General features: G+C 50.7%; 1 protein-coding gene across 1 annotated transcript in view; it reads left to right on the forward strand.

Annotated features, from left to right (window-relative positions):
• The window catches only part of PTPN21 (protein tyrosine phosphatase non-receptor type 21), a 74,393-nt gene that overhangs the window by 43,191 nt on the left and 4,328 nt on the right, over positions 1–26,874 (forward strand). The window contains exons 11-18 of the mRNA XM_066277400.1: positions 8,236–8,296; positions 10,036–10,120; positions 14,951–16,398; positions 21,397–21,534; positions 22,374–22,595; positions 25,008–25,136; positions 25,340–25,574; positions 25,971–26,131. Of these exons, the coding sequence (XP_066133497.1) occupies positions 8,236–8,296; positions 10,036–10,120; positions 14,951–16,398; positions 21,397–21,534; positions 22,374–22,595; positions 25,008–25,136; positions 25,340–25,574; positions 25,971–26,131 (2,479 nt within the window). The remainder of the gene's footprint in view (positions 1–8,235; positions 8,297–10,035; positions 10,121–14,950; positions 16,399–21,396; positions 21,535–22,373; positions 22,596–25,007; positions 25,137–25,339; positions 25,575–25,970; positions 26,132–26,874) is intronic.

Here is a 26,874-nt window from a genome sequence, read left to right on the forward strand (position 1 = left end):
GACCTGGTTTCACTCCAGCCCCACAACCTTTACTTAGTAGCCCCCTCTCCCTCTCCTCTGGCCCATGCCGCTGCCTCAGCCACCTCTGTTCCTCCTCGCTCCTCACCTGCCCTGTCTCACCTGGCTACAGCCGGTGTTCCCATGGCACTGCTCTCAGAGTGACCGCTCAGATCTGAGGCTGGCCCTGTGCTCCATCGCTCCTTAGCTACCGGGTTACATGCAGACACCTGGGGTCCTCCTCTGGGTTTATCTGCTCGCCTGACCTTGATCCTGGTGCCCGGAACCCACGGGTTCTATAGTGCAGATGCTTCTTGCAGCCCTGGCCCGTGGCTGGCATGCCCTTCCTCCTCCCCCGGGCAGACTTGTCACTCTCCCAGATCCGCTTAAATGTAGCTGCCCTGAACCCACCATGCATTACGTTTGCTTAGCCCTTGGTCCCACTCTAAAGGCCTGTTTTGCCTACCATCTTCATGACAAGTGTTCTTTCTTTTATTTTAGTGAGACAGAGACAGAGAGAGGAACAGACAGGGACAGACAGGCAGGAAGGGAGAGATGAAAAGGGTCAGTTCTTTGTTGCAGCACCTTAGTTGTTCATTGATTGCTTTCTCATATGTGCCTTGACCAGGAGGGCTACAACTGAGCCAGTGACCCCTTGCTCAAGCCAGCGACCTTTGAGCTCAAGCCAGCGACCATAGGGTCATGTCTATGATCCCAGGCTTAAGTTAGCAACCCTGCACTCAAGCTGGTGAGCCCGCGCTCAAGCCGGATGAACTGTGCTCAAGCCAGCGATCTCGGGATTTCGAACCTGGGTCCTCTGTGTCCCAGTCCAACACTCTGTCCACTGCCTCACCGCCAGTCAGGCTCGTGAGAAGTGTGCTGATTCAGTAAATGCTTCCTCTATTTCAAGCATTCTGCCGAGAGCTTTTCTCTCCTTTACTACGCACACGTAGTGTTGCCCTTGGATGGATGAAGGTGGAGACGAAAACACATGACGTGTTGTTCCCCTGCCGTGTACCTGGTGACTGGGGGCAGTGAGACCAGAGCCCGTCTGTTTGCCGCTGCGTAGGACTGCGCGCGTGTCCGTGTCTGCTGCTCGCCGTGGGTGGGATCTGTCTGTCGTGTCCGCCGGGCTCCGTGGGGCAGGCCCTCCTCTCACTCGTCTTCGTGCCACGGTGTCTGGCGAGGGCCTTTGATTGTGAGGCGTAGCCCATGTTGGGGCCTGAGTGACGCGGGGTTGGAATTGGAGGAAGAAGAGCCCTTTCGCTCCTTGTTGATGTCCTGTTATTACTGTCCAGGGAGAAAGGAAAGGCTGCGGAAACGCTTTGTGTTCTGCAGGGACCCGGGGTGTGGACAAAACCTCCAGCAAGCAGCAAACGTGCGGAGACTTGTGCAGGAAAGGAGAAGGAAATGACTGGGGGGGGGGGTCCATTTAGCAGAGCCACCCAATGATTAGCACTTGGGCCCCCCTTCCCCTCTTCTTTCTGCATCTCCAGCCATGTTTCTTTTATGAGTCCTGCTGCTGGTCTGGTGATGGGGTTTTGAGGAGCACTGAGCAACAGGGAGGAGCAACCCTGCTTTCTCATGGATGTGGTGGCCCCTGTCAGTTGCCCGGTCGGGAGCTCGGGGTGCGTTTGTGGCTGGAAGGCTCCCCCCCCCCCCCCGCCCTGCGACAAGGTCCGGTGGAGCTGCTAGTCAAGGGTAATTGCACCGGGGCTCCTCCAGGCTGGCCTCGTTACCCAGCCACGTGTGACATTGTTTTTATGCAGAAGTGTGTTCTGAGATTCACAGAGTAGATATACAGTCTACTGTACCATAGCCTTTTCAGAATTATAAAGCCTTTCATAGGTTTGAGAGTATTCATTACTTTAGTTCATTCTTTTTCTGGAAAAATAACAGGGAATAATCATTTTAAGTAAAGCATCAATATAATGCCTTTCCATAGGCATCCCTGCTGATTGGTGCCACATTTTGTTTTTAATCTCTGCATATCCACTAGGTCATGGAAGTCCGTTTCCTTGAAGTATCCCTATGTAATTGTTTATGATGCTGACATCTATTTCACTCTGTAGGAAATGAATGTTTCATTGTGAGCATTTTTGTTCCCCAGGTGAAATAAAGGAATTCTTAGCTTTTGATCTTTAGATAGGTTACAAAATGGAAAATTCTTTAATTTTTGTGGTCATTTCTTTTAAGGCTCGCTGTTCAGTCCCATTCAGTGTTGTCCTGGTTCTGAAGAATCGGTAGACTTGTTCTCATGGTCCAGATGGGCATTTAATGAGCCTGCAGCAGGCCTGGGACTGGGCAGTGGGTCTGGACGTCTAGTTTAGGCCGGGGCCCTGGTGGCTCAGGAGGTGGACTCTGTTTGCGTAGAAAGCACGGCCTCACTGCTCAGTCCTGATGTAGAACAGGACGCTGTTGGGGATGGCCTTGTGCGGGTCATCTAAACTTGACCCACGTGACTGTACTTTAGAATTTAAAGAATGGCAGGATCCATCATCCGTCTTGCCCCTCCCTCTACTTCTAAACAGAACTGTGCCTTAGGGAACAGAATCATCTTATGTCACCCAAGTCTTAAACATGTTAGATCACAACAGTCTTTTTGTTTAATTTATTAAACAGGGGATAATAGGACCTTACTTAATATTCCTATAGTCTTGGATTAGGAATTAAATAAATAAGGTAATGTCAGTCTTTGAGGTCAGTGACTTTCCAACCCCCTCTCCACTTTCCCACCCCAGAACCAGTCAATCAGTCATGCTACAACAGCGTCTTGGATTTGTCTGAGTAAAAGCCGGCGGGGGGAAAAGGAATCTTGAGAGGGTTCGTGTGGTGTAGGAGGCTTTCTCGCCCCTCTCTGGGGTGGGGAGGGGAGGGGAGGGGAGGGGTCCCCCAACCTGTAAAGCCAAGTGATGGAGGTTTCAGCAGACGTCCTCTGGAAGGGAAGCTGGGTTTCAGCCATCAGCAAGCTGTGTGCTGAGCGCAGGGAGAGGCATGCGTCCTGCAGCTGAGGGCTGTCAGTGAACACAGTGGCCGCGCTCCGCCTGTGCCCTGGAGACTTTGGGGATCAGGAGACCGACTGGTGGAGGCCCTCCTGGGGAAAGGGGTTGTCCACTTGTAGGCCTACCGCAGGGTTTGAAGGCACCTGAGAGGCCTGCAAGAAGGCAGAGTAACCCCATTCCACTCAAGGAAAGTCATAGAGATGAACATTTTCTAGGCATCCCCACCGTCCAACATAATATTTGTTCATCAAAATCTCCGCACTGGGCCCTGGCTGGTTGGCTCAGCGGTAGAGCGTCGGCCTGGCGTGTGGGGGACCTGAGTTCGATTCCCGGCCAGGGCACATAGGAGAAGCGCCCATTTGCTTCTCCACCCCCACCCCCTCTCCTTCCTCTCTGTCTCTCTCTTCCCCTCCCGCAGCCAAGGCTCCATTGGAGCAAAGATGGCTCAGGCGCTGGGGATGGCTCCTTGGCCTCTGCCCCAGGTGCTAGAGTGGCTCTGGTCACGGCAGAGCGACGCCCCGGAGGGGCAGAGCGTCACCCCTGGTGGGCGTGCCGGGTGGATCCCAGTCGGGCGCATGCGGGAGTCTGTCTGACTTTCTCTCCCTGTTTCCAGCTTCAGAAAAATACAAAAAAAAAAAAAAAAAAAAAAATCTCCGCACTGGCCATAAATAAGAAAGAAGCTCGCAAAGCAAAATCCAGGCAGCTCGTAGACATACAAGTGCCATGGAAGTGCTGAGTAGTGAGCTTGCCTTGACTCCTCAGTCACTGCGTCACGCTCAGCAAACACAGAGGGCCCCGCGTGTGCCGGCCCCGGCGACACCATGGCCTGGGCTCCCGCCTCTGCACAGCGTGCGGGGCCGGTGGGCTGGGGAGGGAGGTCAGAGAAATCATCAGCTGCTGAGCCGGCTCAGGAAGCTGACAGACCTGCTCCTTCAGGTGCCGGTTCTGCTACCTAGTTTCCATGTGACCAGGAGTAATTAACTTAATTCAAGTATCAGTTTCTTCACCTGTGAAATCAGAGTAATAACCATCCTCCCTGGTGGGGTTGGTGTGGGTCCCACGCGGTCATCATGTGCAGTCTTTGCCCTTTCAACAAGTGCTATCATCTATTTCGCGTGGGCTCACAGCCTTTTCCTGTCCTGCCTTCTCCCATGCACACCTGCCAGTGATGTTTTTCCTTAGAGCCCCTCACCTGTCTCAACGTTAGCAGCACCCATCAACATTGTCGACTGCCCCCAAAGTTTGGGAAACACAGCCACAGCCCACCGCTTCCTCTCGGGTGCTAAGTGTAGGATAGCCAATCTCACAGCGAGCTGCACTCACAAGAACGTGGGCAGGAAGAGGCTGGACTATTCGAGCGGATGGCGAGGCTGACTCCGTCTCACAGCCCGGCAGCAGGAAGAGGCACTGGTTTGCCTGTTGAGCAGAAGCAGCCTCTGCAGTGGGCAGTGTCGCCCGCCTCCCGCCTCCGGGGTGCCGCCAGCCGGGGGTGCCGCCAGCCGGGGGTGCCGCCAGCCAGGGGGTGCCGCCAGCCGGGGGTGCCGCCAGCCAGGGGTGCCGCCAGCCGGGGGTGCCGCCAGCCAGGGGTGCCGCCAGCCGGGGGTGCCGCCAGCCAGGGGTGCCACCAGCCAGGGTGCCAAAACGGAACGTGTGGTGGGGGTGGGGGCTGCTGCCCAGGTCCTAAGCTCAGTCTGCATCCTTGGGGTCCGTGTTTAACACACTTCAGTCTATTTTTGCTGCAGGCTGGGCAACTCAGCACATGCTGGAGGATTCTATCAGCGGACCTTTCTCCCACGGCTGCGTTTCGAATTTGTAGTACTTTATACTTTAAAACTTCAGTCCATTGCAGTGAGTCTCTAGACTAAACATAAACTTTAAATGACCAGTTTGCCCAAACCTAGCCCCGACAGTGGAGAATGGGCAGAGGCAAAATAAATGTAAGGCTACAAAATGCAGGGTCTTCAAATTCTGGACATAGATTTTAGGAATGTATTAACATGCAGTTAAGGAGTATTAAAAAAGAAAAGTCCAGATACAGCCTCCTGACTCGTTTCCTTAACCCCTTGAGTAGTACGAAGGTCCCTGTACGTCCTTGTGCCTCCTGACCATCCAGAGGACGATCGTGTATGTGTGAGGCAGCATTAAAAAAAGGCAAATGTATGTTCTTCTTGTTTCCTTAAATTGGTTATAAAAAAAACCCTTGATTTTAAGTTAATAAAACTGGAACTGGAACTAATTTCATTTTTTGAAAAAAAACAAAAAACAAAACTCACTCCTGGAAGTCAGCGATCATGAAAAAAACTTATTACTCAAACGGGTAAGGAGGCCTCCTTTACCTATTTATACCTATGCTGTTTTACCCATTGATACAGGTGTTTTTAAAGTCTTGTAGAATTTGCATCTCTTTTATTATTGAGAGACATAAATACTGGCAGTATTTGGAAAAGAGACATCTATTCATCAATAAGCTTATTACATTGCAAAGATAAAAAAACTATTAAAGAAAGCATTTGATTAAAAAAAAGTCATCTAGTAAAAGCAATTGTAGTCATCCGATGGTAAGCTAATAACAGGGTTTGAATGTAAGAGATTGTTAGTTACTAAGAATGTTAATTTATGAGTCAGGAGGTTTGATATTACAGGAACTGTGCTGATTAAATGGAGTGAGTTTTCAGTTTGCGATTATGGATTCTCTAGTAATTACTCCTTAGAGCACTCTAACCAAAGGTCACAAAATATTTTTCTAATCAGTAATTGTGTGTCACATAAGCGCATGAGCTAGGTACAGATGGTGAAAGGATTTTTTTTAAAAAGTACTTTTTTTTTTTCTTTACAGGGACAGAGAGAGAGAGTCAGAGAGAGGGATAGATAGGGACAGACAGACAGGAACGGAGAGAGATGAGAAGCATCAATCATCAGTTTTTCGTTGCGACAACTTAGTTGTTCATTGATTGCTTTCTCATATGTGCCTTGACCGCGGGCCTTCAGCAGACCGAGCAACCCCTTGCTTGAACCAGTGACCTTGGGTCTAGGCTGGTGAGCATTTTTAAATTTTGCTCAAGCCAGATGAGCCCGCGCTCAAACTGGTGACCTCTGGGTCTCGAACCTGGGTCCTCAGCATCCCAGTCCAACGCTTTATCCACTGCGCCACCGCCTGGTCAGGCTAAAAAGTACTTTGACAAAATTCTGTAAGTCATCAACGAAGCCCAGAATCCTTAGTGGTTAGGTTTCTAGATCTTATTTTCGACAAAATTGACCACACAAAACCAAAAAGCTGCTTGCCTCTGTTTAAAAACGATAGGATAGTAGGCTTCTCTGTTTCTCATTTCCTTTTTGACCCGGTTTTATTTAGAGATGGGACTTGTGCATAGATTCAACTCTCAGATTATCTGATAAGTCTCAGTCGACCCTCCTTAATATTCTCATGGCTTTTTAAAAAGTACGTTTAACACTAATCAGAGAGAAATTTCATGAAAGAAAGATGAATGAGTTTAGCGCAGGCCCAATAAACCAATTTTTCTGCTCTTTTGCATTCTCTAGCTTGGTTCCTTAGAAGAAATATGTATTCTTAAGTTACCAGAGTTATAAATTTATCTCTTTGTTATGTTTGTAGTCTGTGGTTAACAGACTTTTTTGGGGGGTATTTTTCCGAAGTTAGAAGCGGGGAGGCAGTCAGACAGACTCCTGTATGCGCCCAACAGGATCCACCTGCCATGCCCACTAGGGGGCGGTGCTCCATTGCCACCGGAGCCATTCTAGCACCTGAGGCGGAGGCCATGGAGCCATCCTCAGTGCCCGGGCCAACTTTGCTCTAATGGAGCCTTGGCTGCGGGAGGGGAAGAAGGAGAGAGAGTAAGGAGAGGGGGAAGGGTGGAGAAGCAGATGGGCACTTCTCCTGTGTGCCCTGGCCGGGAATTGAACCTGGGACTTCCATATGCTGGGCTGATGCTCTACCACTGAGCAAACCGGCCAGGGCCTGTGGTTAATAGACTTTTTTTTTTTTTTCTGAAGCTGGAAACGGGGAGAGACAGACTCCCGCATGCGCCCGACCGGGATCCACCCGGCATGCCCACCAGGGGGCAACGCTCTGCCCACCAGGGGGCAATGCTCTGCCCCTCCGGGGCATCGCTCTGTTGCAACCAGAGCCACTCTAGCGCCTGGGGCAGAGGCCAAGGAGCCATCCCCAGCGCCCGGGCCATCTTTGCTCCCATGGAGCCTTGCTGCGGGAGGGGAAGAGAGAGACAGAGAAGAAGGAGAGGGGGAGGGGTGGAGAAGCAGATGGGCGCTTCTGTGTGCCCTGGCCGGGAATCGAACCCGGGACCTCTGCACGCCAGGCCGACGCTCTACCACTGAGCCAACCAGCCAGGGCCTATAGACTTTTAATTAAAGGCAGTGCCCGTTGCTTCCAGCTCCTGGGTGGGCAGCTGATGGCCGCCCCAGGTCTGCCAGTGGTGGTGGTGGTGGGGTCAGTGCTGAAGCAGGCCCACCGGAGAGAGGCATTTGCATTGACTCATGTTTACTCTGGGATGAGTTTGGTGGTGGTGGGGAGTAGCTGCGCCTCTCTTCTCTGTTTATGGTCTCACTGCAGCAGCTTCTCCTGGATGGACCAGGGAAAGTTGCTCCTACTGACCCCTCTGGTGGTCTAGGCAACCGATGCTCCATGAGGACCCTCAAACCCTGGAGTGGTCAAAGGGACCTGGCAGTGGCAAGGGCCGAGGCCCCGTGTAAGGACAGAGAATCACCTTCGTTTTCTCAAACTTGTAATTAGAGTACTTTGTCTTTTTTGCATTCGAATATTTATTTTTTTAGTGACAAGAGAGTCAGAGAGAGGGATAGGAACAGACAGACAGGAAGGGAGAGAGATGAGAAGCATCAGTTCTTCATTGTGGCACCTTAGTTGTTTATTGATTGCTTTCTCATATGTGCCTTGACTGGAGGGCTACAGCAGAATGAGTGACCCTTTGCTCGAGCCAGCGACCGTGGGTTCCAGCTGGTGAGCTTTGCTCAAATCAGATGAGTCCATGCTCAAGCTGGCGACCTCGGGGTCTCAAACCTGGGTCTTCCATGTCCCAGTCTGATGCTCTATCCACTGCGCCACCGCCTGGTCGGGCTGTGTTTGAGTATTTATTATTTTACCTTCTTATTAATTTACTTTGACAGAATGAGGCAGATTATGTGTGTGTGTGAGCATTTAGGTGTGTATACACTCTTTTCAAAGACGTGTCTTCTTTTACAGGCAAACGCAGGCCGTCACCGTGAACCTGATTAGGAGGAGGTCTTCTTCGAGGATGTCTCTGGTAAGAGAGAAGAAAAGCTACGCTTGCCGATTTTCTTTTAGTGATGGCATCTTCCTTAATAAAACAGGCTTATGGTAGCACTAAGTTTTAGTTTGAACTATAAGAGGGTGTCACTATTTGTTTTTGACCAAAAAAATGGTGATTTTCCCCCCTTAGTTAAGCCCAATATTTATATAATATTTACTATATTATAGTATACATATTTATTTATTTTTTATTTTTATTTTATTTATTCATTTTAGAGAGGAGAGGGAGAGAGAGAGAGAGAGAGAGAGAGAGAGAGAGAAGGGAGCTGGAAGCATCAACTCCCATATGTGCCTTGACCAGGCAAGCCCAGGGTTTTGAACCAGCGACCTCAGCATTTCCAGGTCGACGCTTTATCCACTGCGCCACCACAGGTCAGGCCCTAGTATACATATTTAAATACTGGGTTCAACCCTAATATTTAAACTTTTGACTATTATCTAAGACAGTGGTCGGCAAACTCATTAGTCAGCAGAGCCAAATACCAACAGTGGAACCGATTGAAATTTCTTTTGAGAGCCAATTTTTTTTTTTTTTACTTTTTTTTTTTTCTTTACAGAGACAGAGAGAGGGATAGACAGGGACAGACAGACAGGAACAGAGAGATGAGAAGCATCAATCATTAGTTTTTCGTTGCGCGTTGCAACAACTTAGTTCATTGATTGCTTTCTCATATGTGCCTTGACCGTGGGCCTTCAGCAGACCGAGTAACCTCTTGCTTGAGCCAGCGACCTTGGGCTCAAGCTGGTGAGCTTTTGCTCAGACCAGATGAGCCCGCGCTCAAGCTGGCGACCTCGGGGTCTTGAACCTGGTTCTTCAACATCCCAGTCCAACGCTCTATCCACTGCGCCACCGCCTGGTCAGGCCGAGAGCCAAATTTTTTAAACTTAAACTATATAGGTAGGTACATTCCTTATTGAGGTAGCGCCCCGCATGTGGTATTTTGTGGAAGAGCCGCACCCAAGGGGCCAAAGAGCCGCATGTGGCTCGCGAGCCACGGTTTGCCGACCACTGAAGAGTATAAGAAGCTAGTAGATATTTAACATACTGGGCAATTTTGCCTGATAATATTAAATATACTACATATAAGCTTTTTGTGTGTGTGTGTGTGTGTGTGTGTGTGTGGCAGCGACAGAGTCAGAGAGAGGGACAGATAAGGGACAGACAGGAAGGGAGAGAGATGAGAAACATCAATTCTTCGTTGCGGTTCCTTAGTTGTTCATTGATTGCTTTCTCATATGTGCCTTGACCAAGGGGCTACAGCAGACTGAGTAACCCCTTGCTCGAGCCAGTGACCTTGGGTCCAAGCTGGTGAGCTTTGTTCAAACCAGACGAGCCCGCACTCAAGCTGGCGACCTCGAGGTCTCGAACCTGGGTCCTTCCTCATCCCAGTCTGACACTATCCACTGCGTCACCGCCTGGTCAGGCTACATATAAGCTTCTTATAGTCAAATGTTTATATAAAAATTCAGAAAATTTGCATCTATTCGTTCTTGCTCTTAACTTTTCAGATACAGTGTGTTTTCTTGTGCTGTCTGATGTCTGACATCAGTGCACGCCGTTCTGGGAAACGCTGACCATGCCAGATGCAGTCAGAGCTAGAGGGTCTTCATAGGTTTTTTTAGTAGAGAAAAAGAAGCCAGCAGAAAACTGCTTTCCATATGTTAATAATGTGGGCAATGAGTGTTAACCGTTTCCAACTTCCTGTCTCTTAGCCTAAGCCTCAGCCCTACGTGATGCCGCCCCCGCCCCAGATGCATTACAATGGGCATTACACGGAACCCTACACGTCTTCTCAAGGTGAGGTGCGCTTCTTCTCACGCGCCTTACGAGACTGCTACGATTTGGATAAATTATGAAGATTTGGAAATCTTGAAGCCAGTATCATTTTTGCCTGAAGTGACTTCCCAAATTCTTGTCATGATTATAGCCATTTCTTGGACACATGTAGAAAATATGCAGGACAGTGGTCCCCTTCAGCCGCGGGGCATACGGTCCAGGACCGCAGTGGGTGTCTGAAGCCGTGGACAGTACCACGCCCTACATGGACTGTGTTTTTCCTTACACACTCGTGCCTCCCACCCAAAGTCTCGTCTCCTCGTGTTGCCGTATAGGTAACCCACGCACCGACTTTGCCCTTCCCTCGGCCCACTTCCTCCCGGTCGTCCCGTCTGGTAGCCACCATTGCTTGTCTGTATCTATGAGTTTGTTTTTTCAGTGCATTTGTTACTTTTTTGTTTCATGTACCACAGGTGAGTGAATTCATATGGTTTTTGCCCTTTTCTGACTGACTGACTTCACTTAGCATAGTACCCTTGAGATTCATTCGTGTTGCCACAGAAATGCAATATTTCATCCTTTTTATGGCCGAGTGGTATTTATTCTGTTATATAAATGCCGCCTCTTCTTTCTCCATTCATCCGCCGGTGGACATTTAGGTTGTTTCCATGTCTTGGCTGTTGTAAATAGTGCTGAGATGAACATGGGGGTGCGTGTATGTCTTTATGAATTAGTGTTTTCATATCTTTTGTTAACTACCTAGAAGAGGAATTGCTGCACCATATGAATTACGCTTTGATGCTCACGTGATCCCATATCTGGCCCACTGGCTCTTCCTCAAGCTGTTTCCTGTTGTGTCCTCTTATTACCTGCCCTCCCCACCCCCCATGACCAGTAGCCTTTCAGCACTTCCCTGTTTGCTGGCGCAGGATGGCCCGGGTTCATTATCAGAGAGCTTCCCATTGTAGAGGTGTAAAGTTTTTCTTTCTTTCATTTTGCACTGGATTCGTATGGGGAGCTGTATTTAATTAAGAAAGTGCTTCCACAGCTGAATCTCAAGTGTGCGTTGAACGTTTGCTCTCTACCTGGTCTACCAGGATCTCCTATAAAAGGCCAAGGAGCTTTATGCAGAGAAGTCATTCCACATCTTAAGAAGCGTAGAGTCTCATAGTTGGGGACAAGACGAGCACACAAATAACTCAAGTCCAAAGAGAACATGACGGTTTTGATGAGCGAGGGCAAGCAATTCCCGTGCCGTTCAATGGGAGAATGAGTCTGCTCCTGGTGGGCAGTTGAGAAGAACTTCCTGGGCCTTAGGAGGTGGGTGGGTTGGGTCATGATCGGGATTGCTGCTCCTGGTTTTGAGGGACAGTGAATGCTGTGGCACGGAATGAGGAAGAGGGTGTTCAGAGAGTAAAGTGGTCCTGTGGGCTCGCATAGGTAATGATGCCTAATGGGGCCAGAAGGTGGGTGGACTGTGTTGTTTCTGCCAGGGCCTCACGGTAAGGGTGAGGGTTTCCATGCAGTGGGCTGGGCAGTAGGGGGCGGTGCTTTGGGGTGTGGATTCTGGGACTGTCCCCCTGAGGGTGTGTTTCACCTTCACCTTCACTGTCCTCTGTCCTGCCCTTGAATGGTTTTGCAGCTCCAGCTCCTCCCACTCCTGGGAGAGGGCTCTTCTCTTCACGTTGTGTTTACTTCCTACCCCTTCCTTTTCCTGGGTCTACAGACATCTGAATATTCTCTCCCTCTCACCTTTCTTCCAACTATGGTTTGATTGTTTTCCTTTCCGAAAGTTTTTCCCTTCCTTCTTCTGAGAGTGACAGCTGGGAACTGCCCCTGCTTGGTTACCTGCTTACCCCTCCTGCCTCTGCCGCTCTGCTCAAGGGCCCTCTCCGGGTCCCCGCACCCCACCCACCCCTCACCGTCACACTCCAGCCATCTCTCCTGAGGGATCTCAGTGTGCTGGGTTCTCCCTCTCCTCCTGCCCGGGATCTCAGTGTGCTGGGTTCTCCCTCTCCTCCTGCCCGGGATCTCAGTGTGCTGGGTTCTCCCTCTCCTCCTGCCCGGGATCTTAGTGTGCTGGGTTCTCCCTCTCCTCCTGCCCCAGGGTTGTTCACTGCTCCCGGGTCTGTCCCGGCCGCCTCCCCTGTGCCTCCCCTCCGTGGCAGGCTCACCACTTTTCAGATTTCACCACGGGGAGCCTCAGGTCTGTGCTTCCCAGCCCTCGGCATCCCGGGCTCCAGCCCCGCGGTCCATGTCCGCTAGGCGGCTGTGCAGGTCCGGGCACCGCAGCCCACAGCCCGCAGCCATACCAAAGCCCTCAGCACAGTGCCTGGCTTATGGTGAGGTCTCAGTAAATATCCCCAGCCGTTTCAGCTTGCTGAACAGCGACTGAAATATTACATTTGATCTCTTCACTCTGCTAGCCTGTCCCTTTTCCTGTTTTCCTTCATCTTTGTGATGAAGTCACTCTCCTGGTTACTTGGATTCCAAATTGCATGTTTTTGTGGGGGTTTTTTGCCCTGAACACCTAGTCAGTTACAACTCCTATGACCTCTAACTTCATATATCTTCCTTTTCCTTTCTCCCTGTCCCTCTGCTACTGATCCAGTCCAGGTTTTATAAAACCTTTCACTAGCTGTTGTGTTACCAGATCAGATTGTCTGTGTCCACTCTCTCCCGGGGAGACAGGACACACGGCTGCCAGGCTCACCTCGGCTCTCTGAGGCTTGTTCCCCTGCCTGGTGGTCAGTGCACCACGATATTCCCTCCCTCTCCTTTCCCCGGGTCATTCCCACTGTTCTTTGGTTCCCGGCAAGCTGCCTGACGCTCGGCCACACTGAGCATGGCCTCCAGGAGGTGACTCTGCTCTGTCACCCAGAGTGCTCTTATTGCACGTGTCCCCCTGCCCGCATGCCTCTGTCCAGTCAGGAAAGGCTGGATTGTGCAGTGGGAACCAACAATTCTAAACTGCCTGGCTTCCACAGGAAGGGTTCCTTTTGGCTCAGGTCCCTTGACCTCCATGCACTGGCAGGAGGACCTGCTTCCCGCTAGAATGCTGCTGGTCAGAATGGCGGAGGTCAGGGGGCACGGGAACTGGCTGCCAGCCCTCTGCTCACATGCTCTTGACCATTATCAGTCACATGGCAGTACCTGACCTCCAAAGGTCAGGTGTAATCCCGCGTGCACTCGGAGGGGGCCCAGCCACGGATGAAAGCTGGCATGCCTGCGCCTCCCACCTATCCCTCGGGGCCCCTCTAATGCCGTGTCTGCTGGGAGGTGGTTTTTTGTCTTCCCTGTCCCCATCAACTCAGCCCTTGTATTTAACTGGATTCAAGTCATTTCCCCCTTTAGTTCTTAGCACAGTGTTTCAGGTATGGGCTCACAAAAGGGTGGTTTGCAGGCTGCACAGAGACCTGGAGGCAGGGAGACCAGTGGACGGGGTTGTGTTGGTCCAGACAGGCTGACCTGAGGGCCTGCGCTGTGCCTGTGCGGGCAGTGAGAAGGGGACCCCTGATTCAGAGAGTGCACGCATCTGGACCCGGGAGGAGAGCAGGGACAGGGCAGTGCGTGTCACTAGGTGCATCATGGGAGCATGATGAGGCGTGGGAGTCCTGTTTCTTCGGGGCTGTGTGCGGCTGGGATGAAGCCCAAACACTAGATGGTGATGTAGTCACCTTGATTATCAGCTGTTACTTGGACTGTCATGGGGCTTTTGAATCACAAAAAGGCTTTTCAAAGGCTGTTCTCTGAAGGACTTGACTTGCTTCTCTTGAAGTGTTAGAAATCAGCTTCATTAGCGTTTCAGGTGAACTGCAGATTGGCTGGAAGAGACCTGACTCTGCCCAGCCCCAGACGGGTATGTGCACACATAGCGACTGTCCATTAGAGTGAGCTCCTGACTCTGACTGTGGGGCCCAGTCTCCCTGCAGCGTGGGGGCTGGAGCCGGGGGCAGGTGTGGCTCTCTTATCACGGTTCTTCTTGGCTTCTGGCCGCCTAGTGAGGCGTATGCTACTGGTGACACTGTCGGACCTGGAGAAGCTCAGATTCTGCCAATTGCCCTTTTATGTTCGTTCTGGAAGAACATGTACAACCAAACTATGGTTCCGTTTAAGGACGTGTTTACAGACCATCAGTGGAGGAACTTGCTCAGCATCAGCCAGCCACATCTCCGCTGCGGGAGAGAGCGGAGCCAGGGGCCCTTTGCCACGCATGTGCGGTGTCCCTGTCTGTGGCTCCCCAGAATTCTAGGAAGTCTGTTATCATTTTGTCTAATAGAACACACATTTTTTGATTTTCAGAAAAAGACAATGTTTTGTGATATAACTGTACTTTTAATATTGGGCTCAGATTTGGCTCATTTTTACTGGTGCCGAGTCCTGAACACCATGCTGAGGGTAGGCAGAGCCACCTCCTCTGTAGGGGAGGAGGCTGAGGCTCCAGGTGTGACCTGCCTGGGGTCGTCCAGATTGTGTGGGGAAAACCGGGTCCTTTCAGCTTGGACTTTCATCAACTATGTTGAAATGTCATCAACATTCAAGACCTGTCTCAATATTTGTCTAGAGCAGTGGTTCTCAACCTTTCTAATGCTGTGACCCCGCAATACAGTTCTTCATGTTACGGTGACCCCAAACCAAAAAATAATTTTGGTGGCTACTTCATAACTAATTTTGCTACAGTTATGATTCGGAATGTAAATACCCGATATGCATTATGTATTTTCCGATGGCTTTAGGTGACCCCACCGGGGTCGTGACTCACAGGTTGAGAACTGCTGGTCTAGAGTAATTAGTCCAATTAAATACGTTTTAACAATCTCATTTTAAATGTGTTTTTTTTTTTTCCCGCAGATAACCTCTTTGTGACCAACCAGAATGGGTACTACTGTCACTCTCAGACAAGTTTGGATCGAGCCCAGATTGACCTCAACGGTCGCATGCGGAACGGCAGCGTCTACAGCGCGCACAGCACTAACTCCTTAAACAACCCCCAGCCCTTCGTGCAGCCCTCGCCCATGTCCTCGAACCCCAGCATCACCGGCAGTGACGTCATGCGGCCCGACTACGTCCCCTCGCACCGGCACAGTGCGCTGATTCCCCCGTCCTACCGCCCGACCCCGGACTACGAGACGGTGATGAAGCAGCTGAACCGGGGCATGGCGCACGCGGAGAGGCAGAGCCGCTCGCTGCGGAACCTCAACATCGGCAGCTCCTACGCCTACAGCCGGCCGGACGCGCTGGTCTACAGCCAGCCCGAGATCCGCGAGCACGCGCACTTCCCCTCCCCGCAGTCGGCGCACTACCCCTTCCACCTGAACTACAGCTTCCACAGCCAGTGCCCGTACCCCTACCCCGCGGAGCGGCGGCCGGTGGTGGGCGCCGTCAGCGTGCCCGAGCTGACCAACGTGCAGCTGCAGGCCCAGGACTACCCCGCCCCCAACATCATGAAGACGCAGGTGTACCGGCCGCCCCCTCCCTACCCGTACCCGTACCCCAGGCCCGCCAACAGCACCCCGGACCTGTCCCGCCACCTCTACATCAGCAGCAGCAACCCGGACCTCATCACCCGGCGAGTCCATCACTCGGTGCAGACGTTCCAGGAGGACAGCCTGCCGGTGGCGCACTCGCTGCAGGAGGTCAGCGAGCCCCTGACCGCGGCCCGGCACGCCCACCTGCAGAAGAGGAACAGCATCGAGATCGCGGGGCTGACCCACAGCTTTGAGGGCATGCGGTTCAAGGAGAGGACCATGTCGGCCTCGGCCGCGGACGTGGCCCCGCGGGCCAGCTCAGCGGGCTCGCAGCCCAATGTCTTCCCTGAGAGAACCAAGCGCGGAGAGCCCGCCGAGCAGGAGGGCCCCAGATACGGTCACAACAAATCTCTGTCTGACGCCACCATGCTGATACACAGCAGCGAGGAGGAGGAGGATTTCGAGGAGGAGGACAAAGCGCGGGTGGTGCTCCCCCTGCGGGCACGTGAGCCCCGGGGCAGCTACTCCCAGGAGCTGCAGGCGGGTTACTCCAGCGCCTCGGTCCCTCCCGGCATCGGCCCTCTGCACATCCTTGAGCCCAAGCCCCATGTCACAGAGGCAGAGAGGAGGGTGAGGGAGGGCAGCCCCGTGCACGTGCTGGCTGAGGCCCAGCGGCCCCGGAGGGACGGGCTGCTGACGCCCTCCATGTCCGAGTCTGACCTCACCACGTCGGGGCGGTACCGGGCCAGGAGGGACTCTCTGAAGAAGAGGCCAGTGTCCGACCTCCTCTCGGGTAAGAAGAACATCGTTGAAGGACTTCCACCGTTAGGGGTAAGTATTTGTTCAGTGTGTGGGGTGCCTCGGCCAGCCCTGCCCTGTGCCCTGCAACCCAAGTGTCTCAACACCTTCTACCCTAGTGTGTCTTGTTTGTGATTCATTACTTCTGACATTTCCAGCTTTTTTCTCCTTTTAAATTTTTTCACCGCCCCCCCAGCCTTACTGTATTTTTTTTGTTTTGTTTAGCACACATTTGAGTTTGATTATCTATGAAAGTAAAAGAGATTGATTAGATTTTAGTGGTTTTTCTAGAGTGATAGGTAGAGTGAGAATGTCAGTGTTGGAGCTCTGTGAATGGAATAGGAAGAGTGAGTGGAATGTTTCAGCAATGCTGCACGGCTGGGAGGGAGCCCAGGTCCTTGCTATTGTCTGCAGTCCCCGGTACCGGTGTCGGCTCGGCAGCCCGGGGCGGCACTCGTCTGGTTCGTTGGTTTGCTCGGGTGATGTCCGAGAGCAGTATCCATGGACTGTTCCTAATGTGTCCTTGTGTTTGAGTCATGTGAATACAGCTGCAGATGCTTGGCTGTGGGCTCTGAGGGCTGGACAGTGATCGTGGGGTGGGGAAGGTGGCACTTTGTAAAGAAAGCACCAGGTCTCTTTAAAGGAAAGGATAAATGAACTGAGAACCAGAGGAAGGCCCTTTGTGAGAAAATGCAGCTTTTTAATAGTCAGTATAATAAATACCCGAGAACTAATTAAGCAAGTCTTACCGATTGGAAGCAAAATATAAAAGAGCATAACATCATCTGTAGCTGCCATTTCCATGTGCCCAGCTTGTCATCAGCTTTCCCGTGTCCAGTTCACAGCAGGCCTATTGTTCTGCAGCTGAGCAAGTAGACTCAGAGATAGCAGCTTCCCCAAGGTCACACAGCTAGAGGGGACTGAACTGCAACGTTAAGTCCATGATTATCTGCATCCCATTCTCATATCTGTTACACTGTTCTGCACTGAGTTATATTGTATATACCATTTTGTTAAGTAAGAGTTGCCATCTCAGCCTTGCTGTTCTCTGTCTTTCCACTGAAAACTTTCAACTTTGAGTCCCCAAGCTTTGGCCAAGCATTGGAGGCCTTGTTGTGTCAGCGTATCCACTCTTAAGTCATTTTGCTGCATTGCTCAGGCTCGCAGCTCCTGAGCACTGCCCCACCCTCACTCCCCATGCTCCCACTGCCCACTCCCCACACCCCCAGGCCCCCACACCCCTACTCCCTCCATTCCCCCATCCCCACCCCCACTCCCCATGCCCCCACTGCCTACTCCCCACACCCCCAGGCCCCCACACCCCTACTCCCTCCATTCCCCCACCCCCAATCCCCACACCCCTACACCCCCCCACACACCACCACTGCCTACTCCCCACACCCCCAGGCCCCCACACCCCTACTCCCTCTATTCCCCCACCCCCAATCCCCACACCCCTACACCCCCACACACACCACCACTGCCAGTCCCCACACCCCCAGGCCCCCACACCCCTACTCCCTCCATTCCCCCACCCCCACCCCCACTCCCCCCTGCCCCCACTGCCAGTCCCCACACCCCCAGGCCCCTACACCCCATGCCCCCACTGCCTATTCCCCACACCCCCAAGCCCCCACACCCCTATTCCCCACACCCCTACACCCCCACATCCCCACTCCCTCACTCCCCACCCCCTGCACGCTGGCTAACCTAAAGTGATCGATTGACCTATCCATTCTGTCTCCCAGTTGCTCCCGTGGTCCCTGCAGCTGGGGCTGCTCATCTCGGCTAGATAGCAAACTCAGACTTGAGGGCCCATCGCAAGTGTGGTTCTGGCCTTGTAGTTTAGATCCTCTGAGAGGCTGTAAACATCTTCATAAGCAGGAGAAAAAATATTATACAATATTATTGTGCTTATGAAATAGATAAGAATTCATAAACGAAGTACTTATAACAGTGCTATGGTTTTAAATGTGTTTTCATGAATTTTGGGTTTAAATTTTAAGTCAACTTTGAATTTTGCGGGGAGTACCTTCTTATTCACCTACCTGAACAGTGAAGGCCCACGCCTCCGATTGGTTGGAGGTGTGGGCCTGTGATCAGTGGTTCAGGGCAGGCATGGGGTGTGGACGCGTCTTCCAGGGTAACTCTGCTTGAGCCCCAGAGCCAGCTGGACAGGCCCATTTATAGTTAATACTCTCCCTGATCACATCAAGAGCCCTCCCTCATTTTTATGTGACCGGAGTCTTTTCCCCAGATGACACTTGTCTTGAGTATGGTCCAGTAGTCAAGCCTGTTGTCCCCGTGCATTTTTAATGGGCTTAGCAAGTTCTGCTGAATGCAGGGACCTAGATCAATTTGGTTCCCTAGAAACACAAATTTTCTCCCTCTTTGACTTTTCTTTTTAGACTTTATTTATTGATCTTTTAGAGACAGGAGAGAGAGAAAAGGGCCGGGAGTGGAAGGAGCAGGAAGCAGGTGCTTCTTGCATGTGCCTTGACCGGGCAGGCCCGGCGTCTCAAACAGGCAACCTCAGTATTCCAGGTTGACGCTCCATCCACTGCGCCACCACAGGCCAGGCATCTCCCTCATTGACTTTGAAGATCTACAGTATTAATGCACCTGTGGTTGGATTGTGCTTTTTGTTCCCCTTGCTTTCCCATGAGGGATTCTCTTTACTCAAAGAGTGTGTCTGGAAGCTGTGGTCTGGGAAGGGTACAGGACCCGAGAGGGGAGAGCTGGCTCTGAATCTAGACCCTGCCTTCTTTTATTATTTCTCCGCCCAGTGGGCCAGACCCTTCATGACCCAGACCCTCAGCTTCTCTGTGTGTCACACGGGCACAGTCATCTGCCTGCTGTGAGGTTGTGTCCAGTCCTACCTAAGGATAGGCATGAAAAACGCTTTCTGGATTCTGGGATGCAGCAGAACTGATTTTCACAAAAAGTAGTTTTTACTGTTTCGACACTGATTACCATCAGGATATGTAGAGGCAGCTCTGTGACCTCGGGCAAGCTATTTAATCTCTCTGATTCAGTTTTCTTTCTTGTCAAGGAAGATGACCCAGAGAGTTGTTGGGGGCAGAAAGTAAGGTACTAGCAAATGTAACATAGTGCTGTGATGTTGCATCATGCATTTAACTGTTATAACTGGCCTCCCCAAAATTGAAGAGCTCAACCCCATAGCCTTGATGTTGTTTAACTGTTAGAACAAAGACACTCAGTCCATATACTAGTGTGAATTGAGGTTACAGAGATTTAGTACTGGAAACAGTGAAATATAATTGCAGAGGAGCAGGAACATTTTAGAAGTCTCCACCCATCTCCACCTCTGGGACTTGATTGTGATCTGACAAAGGTGGACTGGTTTGAGTGTGCATACAGCTACATGAGGCTTTTCTTTTTGTTGTGCTCTCAGTATTGTGAGGTGGTTCTCAGGTAAGAAATCGCTGTGCAGGTGGCACATTGTAAAACCTTGTGCTTGTGCTCAAAGGGCTAAGTAAGGGGTATTTGAGGGTACTTCTAACGGTCTGATCCTTTCTTCAAATACCAGCATCCGAACTGACCTTACAGCCAATCACCTTCATCCAGCTTATCCCGCTGGGGCATTCTGAGGCACCTCATAGTGCAGGGGTCCCCAAACTTTTTACACAGGGGACCAGTTCACTGTCCCTCAGACCGTTGGAGGGCCAGACTATAAAAAAAACTATGAACAAATCCCTATGCACACTGCACATATCTTATTTTAAAGTAAAAAAACAAAATGGGAACAAATACAATATTGAAAATAAAGAATAAGTAAATTTAAATCAACAATCTGACCAGTATTTCAACGGGAACTATGCTCCTCTCACTGACCACCAATGAAAGAGGTGCCTCTTCTGGAAGTGCGGCGGGGGCCGGATAAATGGCCTCAGGGGGCCACATGCGGCCCGCAGGCCATAGTTTGGGGACCCCTGTCATAGTGGCTGGTGAGAACCGACTGTTCAGTTTTCAGGATTTTGTGATTCAGTTGACGTTACATTGGCAATTAGAACCTGGCCGTGGTGGGAGTATTTGCACCATGGAAATTGGCAAACTTGACAAATCAGAACTTCCCCCAGCCGAGAGCCAGTTGTTACACATTTATCAGCATGCCACTGTTTTTGCACACATGGAAGCACGAAATCTTCGCCTGTGTGGGAGCCTTCAGTCTCCTTCTCCCCCTCTGTTCCTGTCCCCTCCCCTCCCTGCCTCGCAGGCTGGTAGACCTGGTGGCATTTATGAGACAGAACTATGAAAACCATGTCTTTTAAATTGGGGCTACTGTTGCTGTCTTTATTATGGCTTCCAGGGAGGTGTAGAAGATCTAAGGAGACTTAGCATTCTTAGACTTCTTTCTCTTAGAGAAGAAAAACATTCACTTTAATAACCAGTTTAGGAACAGCTGTTTTCAGGAGACAGCTCTGTGTTCCTTCTTCCTGACCTCTTGGTGTCGTGACGGAGATCTCGGCCCTACATGATTTTCCTGCTTTAAAAAACATGGCAGTTCTGAGGGGTGTGGCGACCCAAACCAGGTCACACAAGTCTGAAATGTCATATTCCTGAGAACAGAGAGGGCTGCCATAGAAAACAGTTCATTTTCCCCCCCAGAATGATGAAAGAATTCTATATTTAAAAAATGACCAAAGCTTCTGCAATCAGATGATTGCAGATCACACCCTTTCCATGGACAGCTGCTGGTTTACGGTGTGCGGGGTTTTGAAGTTTGGGAGTCCCGTGCAGGAATGCTGCCTGCCTGGAGCCTCACCTTTCGTTGCAACAGAACCCTGAAACCAGCTGCATGTCAATACCTTCTATCTGGGAGACTTATCAGGGCTTTGGCCTTGAAAGGAATGTCTCCCGCCTCATGTGTGTTAAACCCACTGCGTGCGCACGCGTGTGAGGGAGTGTCACTTCTCCTCCGTTTCCAGCCTGCAGTCCACTTTTGAAAATTTCTTTTCAAAGAGGTGGCATTTGTGTGTATTTCACATACACATGTACATATTTCTGTAGGGAATGAAAAAGAGCCGAGTAGATGCAAAGAAAATCGGTCCCCTCAAATTGGCCGCCCTGAATGGACTCTCCCTGTCTCGCCTGCCTCTGCCAGATGAGGGGAAGGAGGCGTCTGTCCGGGCCACCAACGACGAGCGGGTAGGTGGAGGCGGGGCTGCGCCCCTGGGGTGGGGGGTGGGGGAAATGCTACCAAACTGCTTCCTGAGACTCAGTCAATTTTCTAACACAGTTAGTAATCATAAGTGAATGTTATGGAATTTTGTAAACTGCACCTCAAAATTGGGGCAAATTTATAGCTAATGTCTTAAATAGACCATTTCTGGCTAGAATGCCTTTTTTTAACCTTCTTCCAGCCAGTGTGGCAGTCTGACTTATTTTTGATGGCCTTGAGGTGAGAGAAAACCTCCAAATGCACAGGCAGGAGAACACACAGGGAGGAAAGCAGACCTTCACCACTTCCGTTTTACTGAAAATTCCTCCCAAAAGTAAACGGTTACTGGATTTTTCAAAATGTCCCTTGTGACCAAGACAGGCATGAATAGGTTAAGGAAAAATTAATTTGCTTATAACTGGATCCTGGAGACAGTTTCCAATTTTTACTGCTATTTTCAGTTTTTTTTTTAATATAATGATATTAATAAAATTGAAGCAGTTGCTCATACGTGTTGGAGTTGATTATCCTGCTCTAGGATAATTACTGTTGTACAGGACAATTTTCTGTTTCACGTGGGTCACGAGACTGAGCATAAACTTAGAGAAAATGAATTCAGCAGATCACTGTAGACCATTTTTCATCTTTAAGCAGAACTGTGCATTGTCTTCTTATTGTATGGCTTGGTAAAAATTAAAGTTTGGCTTTACCTAGATTTTTCAATATTAGATAATGCTAGGCTTGCAACAGAAAACAAGATTTCAAGTGTACAGTCAGAATGCAGTCAAAATAGTATTCATATTATTCCATATATTTGATTTTACAGTGTAAAATTCTGGAACAGCGGTTAGAACAGGGAATGGTATTCACAGAATATGAGCGAATTCTTAAAAAACGGCTAGTCAATGGTGAGTGCTCAACGGCGCGACTCCCTGAAAACGCAGAGAGAAACAGATTCCAGGATGTGCTCCCCTATGATGACGCCCGAGTGGAGCTGGTCCCAACCAAAGAAAACAACACTGGTTACATCAACGCGTCCCATATCAAGGTGAGAGGAGTGAGTGTGGATCATAATAGGGTGTGAAGGCTTGAGTTACATTTCATGACTGTTAGAATTACGTGCATGTTTGTATTCTAAAGACACCCTGGTTTTGAACTGTTGTGAGAAGCTCTTGTTTACTGCTCACAAAGATCAGGGGATATTTTATCGCTTCATGCTCATTTTTGCAATATCCCCTGATTTTTGTAAGCAGTGTATGTGAAGCTCAGAAGCCATGCCCCGGGGCTGGGTAGTGAAAGGGCTCGTTAACAGAGCCAAGGTCACGTCTGTGCTCTCTGCAAGGTAAACCAGTCTGCCCCATGGAGTCTGCGGGGCTCACAGCACTTACTTGACCAACTGTAGAACTTTATCTTTATAAACCTGAAGAGTTCTTTCAGCAGCTTTTGAGAGAATTTATAAGCTACAATTGATTTCTGTAGGTGCATTTTTATGTAACAAACGTGCCTGGGTTTTTTGGTATATCCACCAAAACTTTTAGCTACGATGGTGCCATCTGGTCCTCTCTGTATCCTCCCTGTCATCACTTTGAAACATTGCTTTGTTCTTTGAAGAAGCAGCGCCACTTTTCCCCTAGGAATAGTATGATGCCCTTTAACTGGGGCACCATTACACCTGTTAAAGTGGGAAAAGTGCTGACTCATGAGATAAGGGATGACTCACAGCAGGGAGGGAGGAAGGCCAGGTGCTGTGTGTTCTCCATCATGTGCGCCCTGTGCTGCTGGCCAGGGCGAGGGCCTGTTCCTCATGGCGGGGATGGGGAATGTCCTTCTAGTGCGTAAGTATCTGTGGTCAGATAGCGTTCTTCTCCCCCCCCCCCCACCTTTTATTTAGTTTGCAAGTGGTATTTGCTGAAGGCAGTTTCACACGTGAGGCTTTCCAGCGACCTGGCAGTTCACCGGTGACTGGTTACCCTCGACGGTCTTTGGGAATCTGGGCACATGCTCTCTAATACAGGCACAGTCTACTTAAAAGCCCACGTTTCTGTGGACTAACTCAGCCAGGCTCTCCTGTTTGGGCGGATGTGGACTGAATGATGTCGTGGTTCTGTAGCGGTGATTCGGGGTCTGCCAAGCTGGTCTGGAGGACAGTGGGAAGGGTCTGGGCTTCAGAATCGCCAGGCCTGCCACTCCCCACTCAGAGTGGAGTTCCCCGAGTGGGGAGCCTCATAGTGGCACTCAGCTCTGAATAAAGACATGCTGACCCTTCCCCTGAGGCTTCCCATGAGGCCCTCCCTCCCTCGGTCTTGTTCTCTGGGTAACTGGTACCCCCACAGTCCTGGCCACTGAGTGGAGGCTCGCCGAGAGGACGCAGGTTGTGACAGGGCCTGGTGGCCTGAAGTGAGAGCCCGGGAGGAACAGTGCTCGGCACACGGTGTTCTGCTCAGAAAAGTTCCTGTGGTCACTGAGTGTCCGTGCAGCTGAGACGCAACCCTGACCTCCTGACCTCCAGTCCTGGCTGCAGCCGTTACTATCTTAGCCTGTGCTCAAGGAGGGTCAGTCTTAAGTGGAAGCTTAGTGTCATTGTGGACAGTGATCTTGCCTCAGATGGTCAGAGCTGAGACCTTGTTAAGTAGGAGGATCATTTTCTCCCAGAAATCTGACATTTCACTTAGGTTTTGGCTTAATCGCTAGTACTTTACGCAGTGTGTTTAGTTCTGCATGAGGGGGGATTGTGTTGGAAGTGTGGGCCCTGTGATGTTGACGTTACGTTTGTGAGAACCGTGGCAGCAGCCGTAACGACTGCTTGAGTGCCAACAGGCTCGGTTAGTGTGGTGGTTTTGTGGTCCCTGTGATGTAGGAGCTGTCTGTCTCTAGTTGTCTGGTCCCTTGTCCTGGGGTGACCAGGGCAGGCTGATAGTGACCAGGAATGTGAGAGCCCAAGAAAGCAGGCTCTACTTCGGTTAATTTGCATGTGGTGGAAGGTGCACGCCCAGTAGAGATTTTCTGTCTCCAGGAACAGCTACCTTTGGAAGGGGTAGACCCAGTTACCAAAATACAGAAAATAAAAAAACTCGGTTAATACAATTACACAGGGATCTGGCCACTTCAGCCTGAGCCCCAACTGCTCACTGAGCACCATACGTATCGACTCCCTTAGTTCTGACAGCAACCTTATGAGGGTTGGTTATATCTTTAACCGGAGAACTGAGATTCAGAGAGGTTAAGCAAATTGCCTCAGGTCACATAGGTACTATGTGAATTCATAGTGCATAAGTTTATAAAGATGTAAATACTATGAAAATTGTACTAATAAGGGAAAAGAGTAAGGTGAAACCTTTATTCTGAATAATTTAGTTCACTTATTCGTATTAGCACAAACAAATGTATATTACATGCATATATATGTACATGTCTTGTACATATATACACATTCTATTTTTTAAACCTTGTCTTACCCCAGGTCTCTGTCAGTGGAATCGAATGGGATTATATTGCCACACAGGGACCATTACAGAACACTTGTCAGGACTTCTGGCAGATGGTGTGGGAACAGGGAATTGCCATCATAGCAATGGTGACAGCAGAAGAGGTAAGTGTTCACTTCTCTGTTGATTTTCTCAGCCTCAGAGGAAAAGTTAATGCTGATCATGTGGGATCCCGACCTTTAGAGGAAAAGGCAGGGTGGCACAGTGATTCTGCACTTCCGACCCACTCTCCGAGTGAGCGGGTGGGTGTCCCAGGATCTCCCAGGTCTCGGGTTGTGTTTTGACTGCCCTGTCCTGTCTCTTACAGGAAGGCGGAAGGGAGAAGAGCTTTAGGTATTGGCCACGACTCGGTTCCAGGCACAACACTGTCACCTATGGGAGGTTTAAGATCACGACCCGGTTCCGCACAGACTCGGGCTGCTACGCCACCACCGGCTTGAAGATGAAGCACCTGCTGACGGGGCAGGAGAGGACGGTGTGGCACCTCCAGTACACCGACTGGCCCGAGCACGGCTGTCCCGAGGACCTCAAGGGCTTCCTGTGTAAGTGCGTCACCCCGGCCCAGCCGCTGCCAGAGCGCTTCGGTCCGCCCCGGAGAGGAAGACCTAAGTTCCCAGAACACTTCCTCCGCGTTGTCACGTGTGAACTTTGGACTCCTTTTAAAAAAATGATTTCAAGTGTTTCAGGGAGGCTCAGCAGAGGTGTTTTAAGTGAATTTGTAGTGAGTACGATGCTGTAACGGAGGGGAGTTGTCCCTCCGTCCCATCCTGCAGACAAGCAGAGGGAGCCCAGGCGAGCCAGGGGCTTGGCTGGTCACACTGTCCCGGCTGGGCTTGCTCCTTGTGTGGAGTCCTCTCCACCAGTGGAGAGAATCTGGAAATTGTCCATTGGACATGCCTGAAGCCTGAGCGTTTTTCTGTTTCGTTGCTGTCCCACAGCATACCTTGAAGAGATCCAGTCTGTTCGACGCCACACAAACAGCACGAGTGAACCGAAAGGCCCCAACCCCCCGCTGCTGGTGCACTGCAGTGCCGGGGTGGGCAGGACTGGCGTGGTCATCCTGGCCGAGATCATGATCGCCTGTCTGGAACACAACGAGGTGCGCCTGTCCTGTTTTGCTCGGGGGGACGCGGGCTGGGCACAGCCCTGGGGAGGAGATAGGTCTAGCAGTCTAACAGCTCTTTCCGAATGAAGTTCCTTGGGTCTCCCCCTCCCCCCAAGTAGGGCTTTTTATTTGTCACCCATAAAAGTCTGGATTTTAAGCAGACCCTCGGATGGGGGTCCCGTGTCCATCCACTTTAGCACCTGTCCCATCTCCAGTAGCCTTTTCAGAACTACCGCCTTCACCAGGAAGCTGCAGGGGTTTCCCAGGTCAGACGTGGGCGTCGTCAGCACTTTGACTTTTCTAGAGAAGACATCATGGAGGAGGTGACCAGACGGGCGAGCCTTTCCTGTGGCTTTCCCAGCGCGACCTGGAGTCCGTTTATCGGCCGCTGCTTTCACGGCATTTGTCTGCACCTCTCAGATTATGTTTTCCACCATCATCTTCCGGATGTGGCGGACCTGTTGGTGCTGACATAAGAGGTCTTCCGAATCTGATGGTTGCGAGTTTTAGTAAAACCGACACAGAATAGATTTAATAGGTTCAAGCAAATAACCATCGGCAGTCTTGACGTCAGCGTGAGCTTCAGCCACGGTCTGCCATATTTGTTCACCACGGAGCACGTTTCGTCCCAGGCAGATCCATGCCAGGGAAATCAGGCAGACAGTGTTTGCCCTTAACATCCTCAGTAATTAGCCTGAATTTTCTCAATGCGACTTCATTGTTCTACGGATTAGCTA

Source organism: Saccopteryx bilineata, chromosome 4, assembly GCF_036850765.1.
Source record: "Saccopteryx bilineata isolate mSacBil1 chromosome 4, mSacBil1_pri_phased_curated, whole genome shotgun sequence".
In the NCBI taxonomy this organism is placed as follows: domain Eukaryota; kingdom Metazoa; phylum Chordata; class Mammalia; order Chiroptera; family Emballonuridae; genus Saccopteryx; species Saccopteryx bilineata.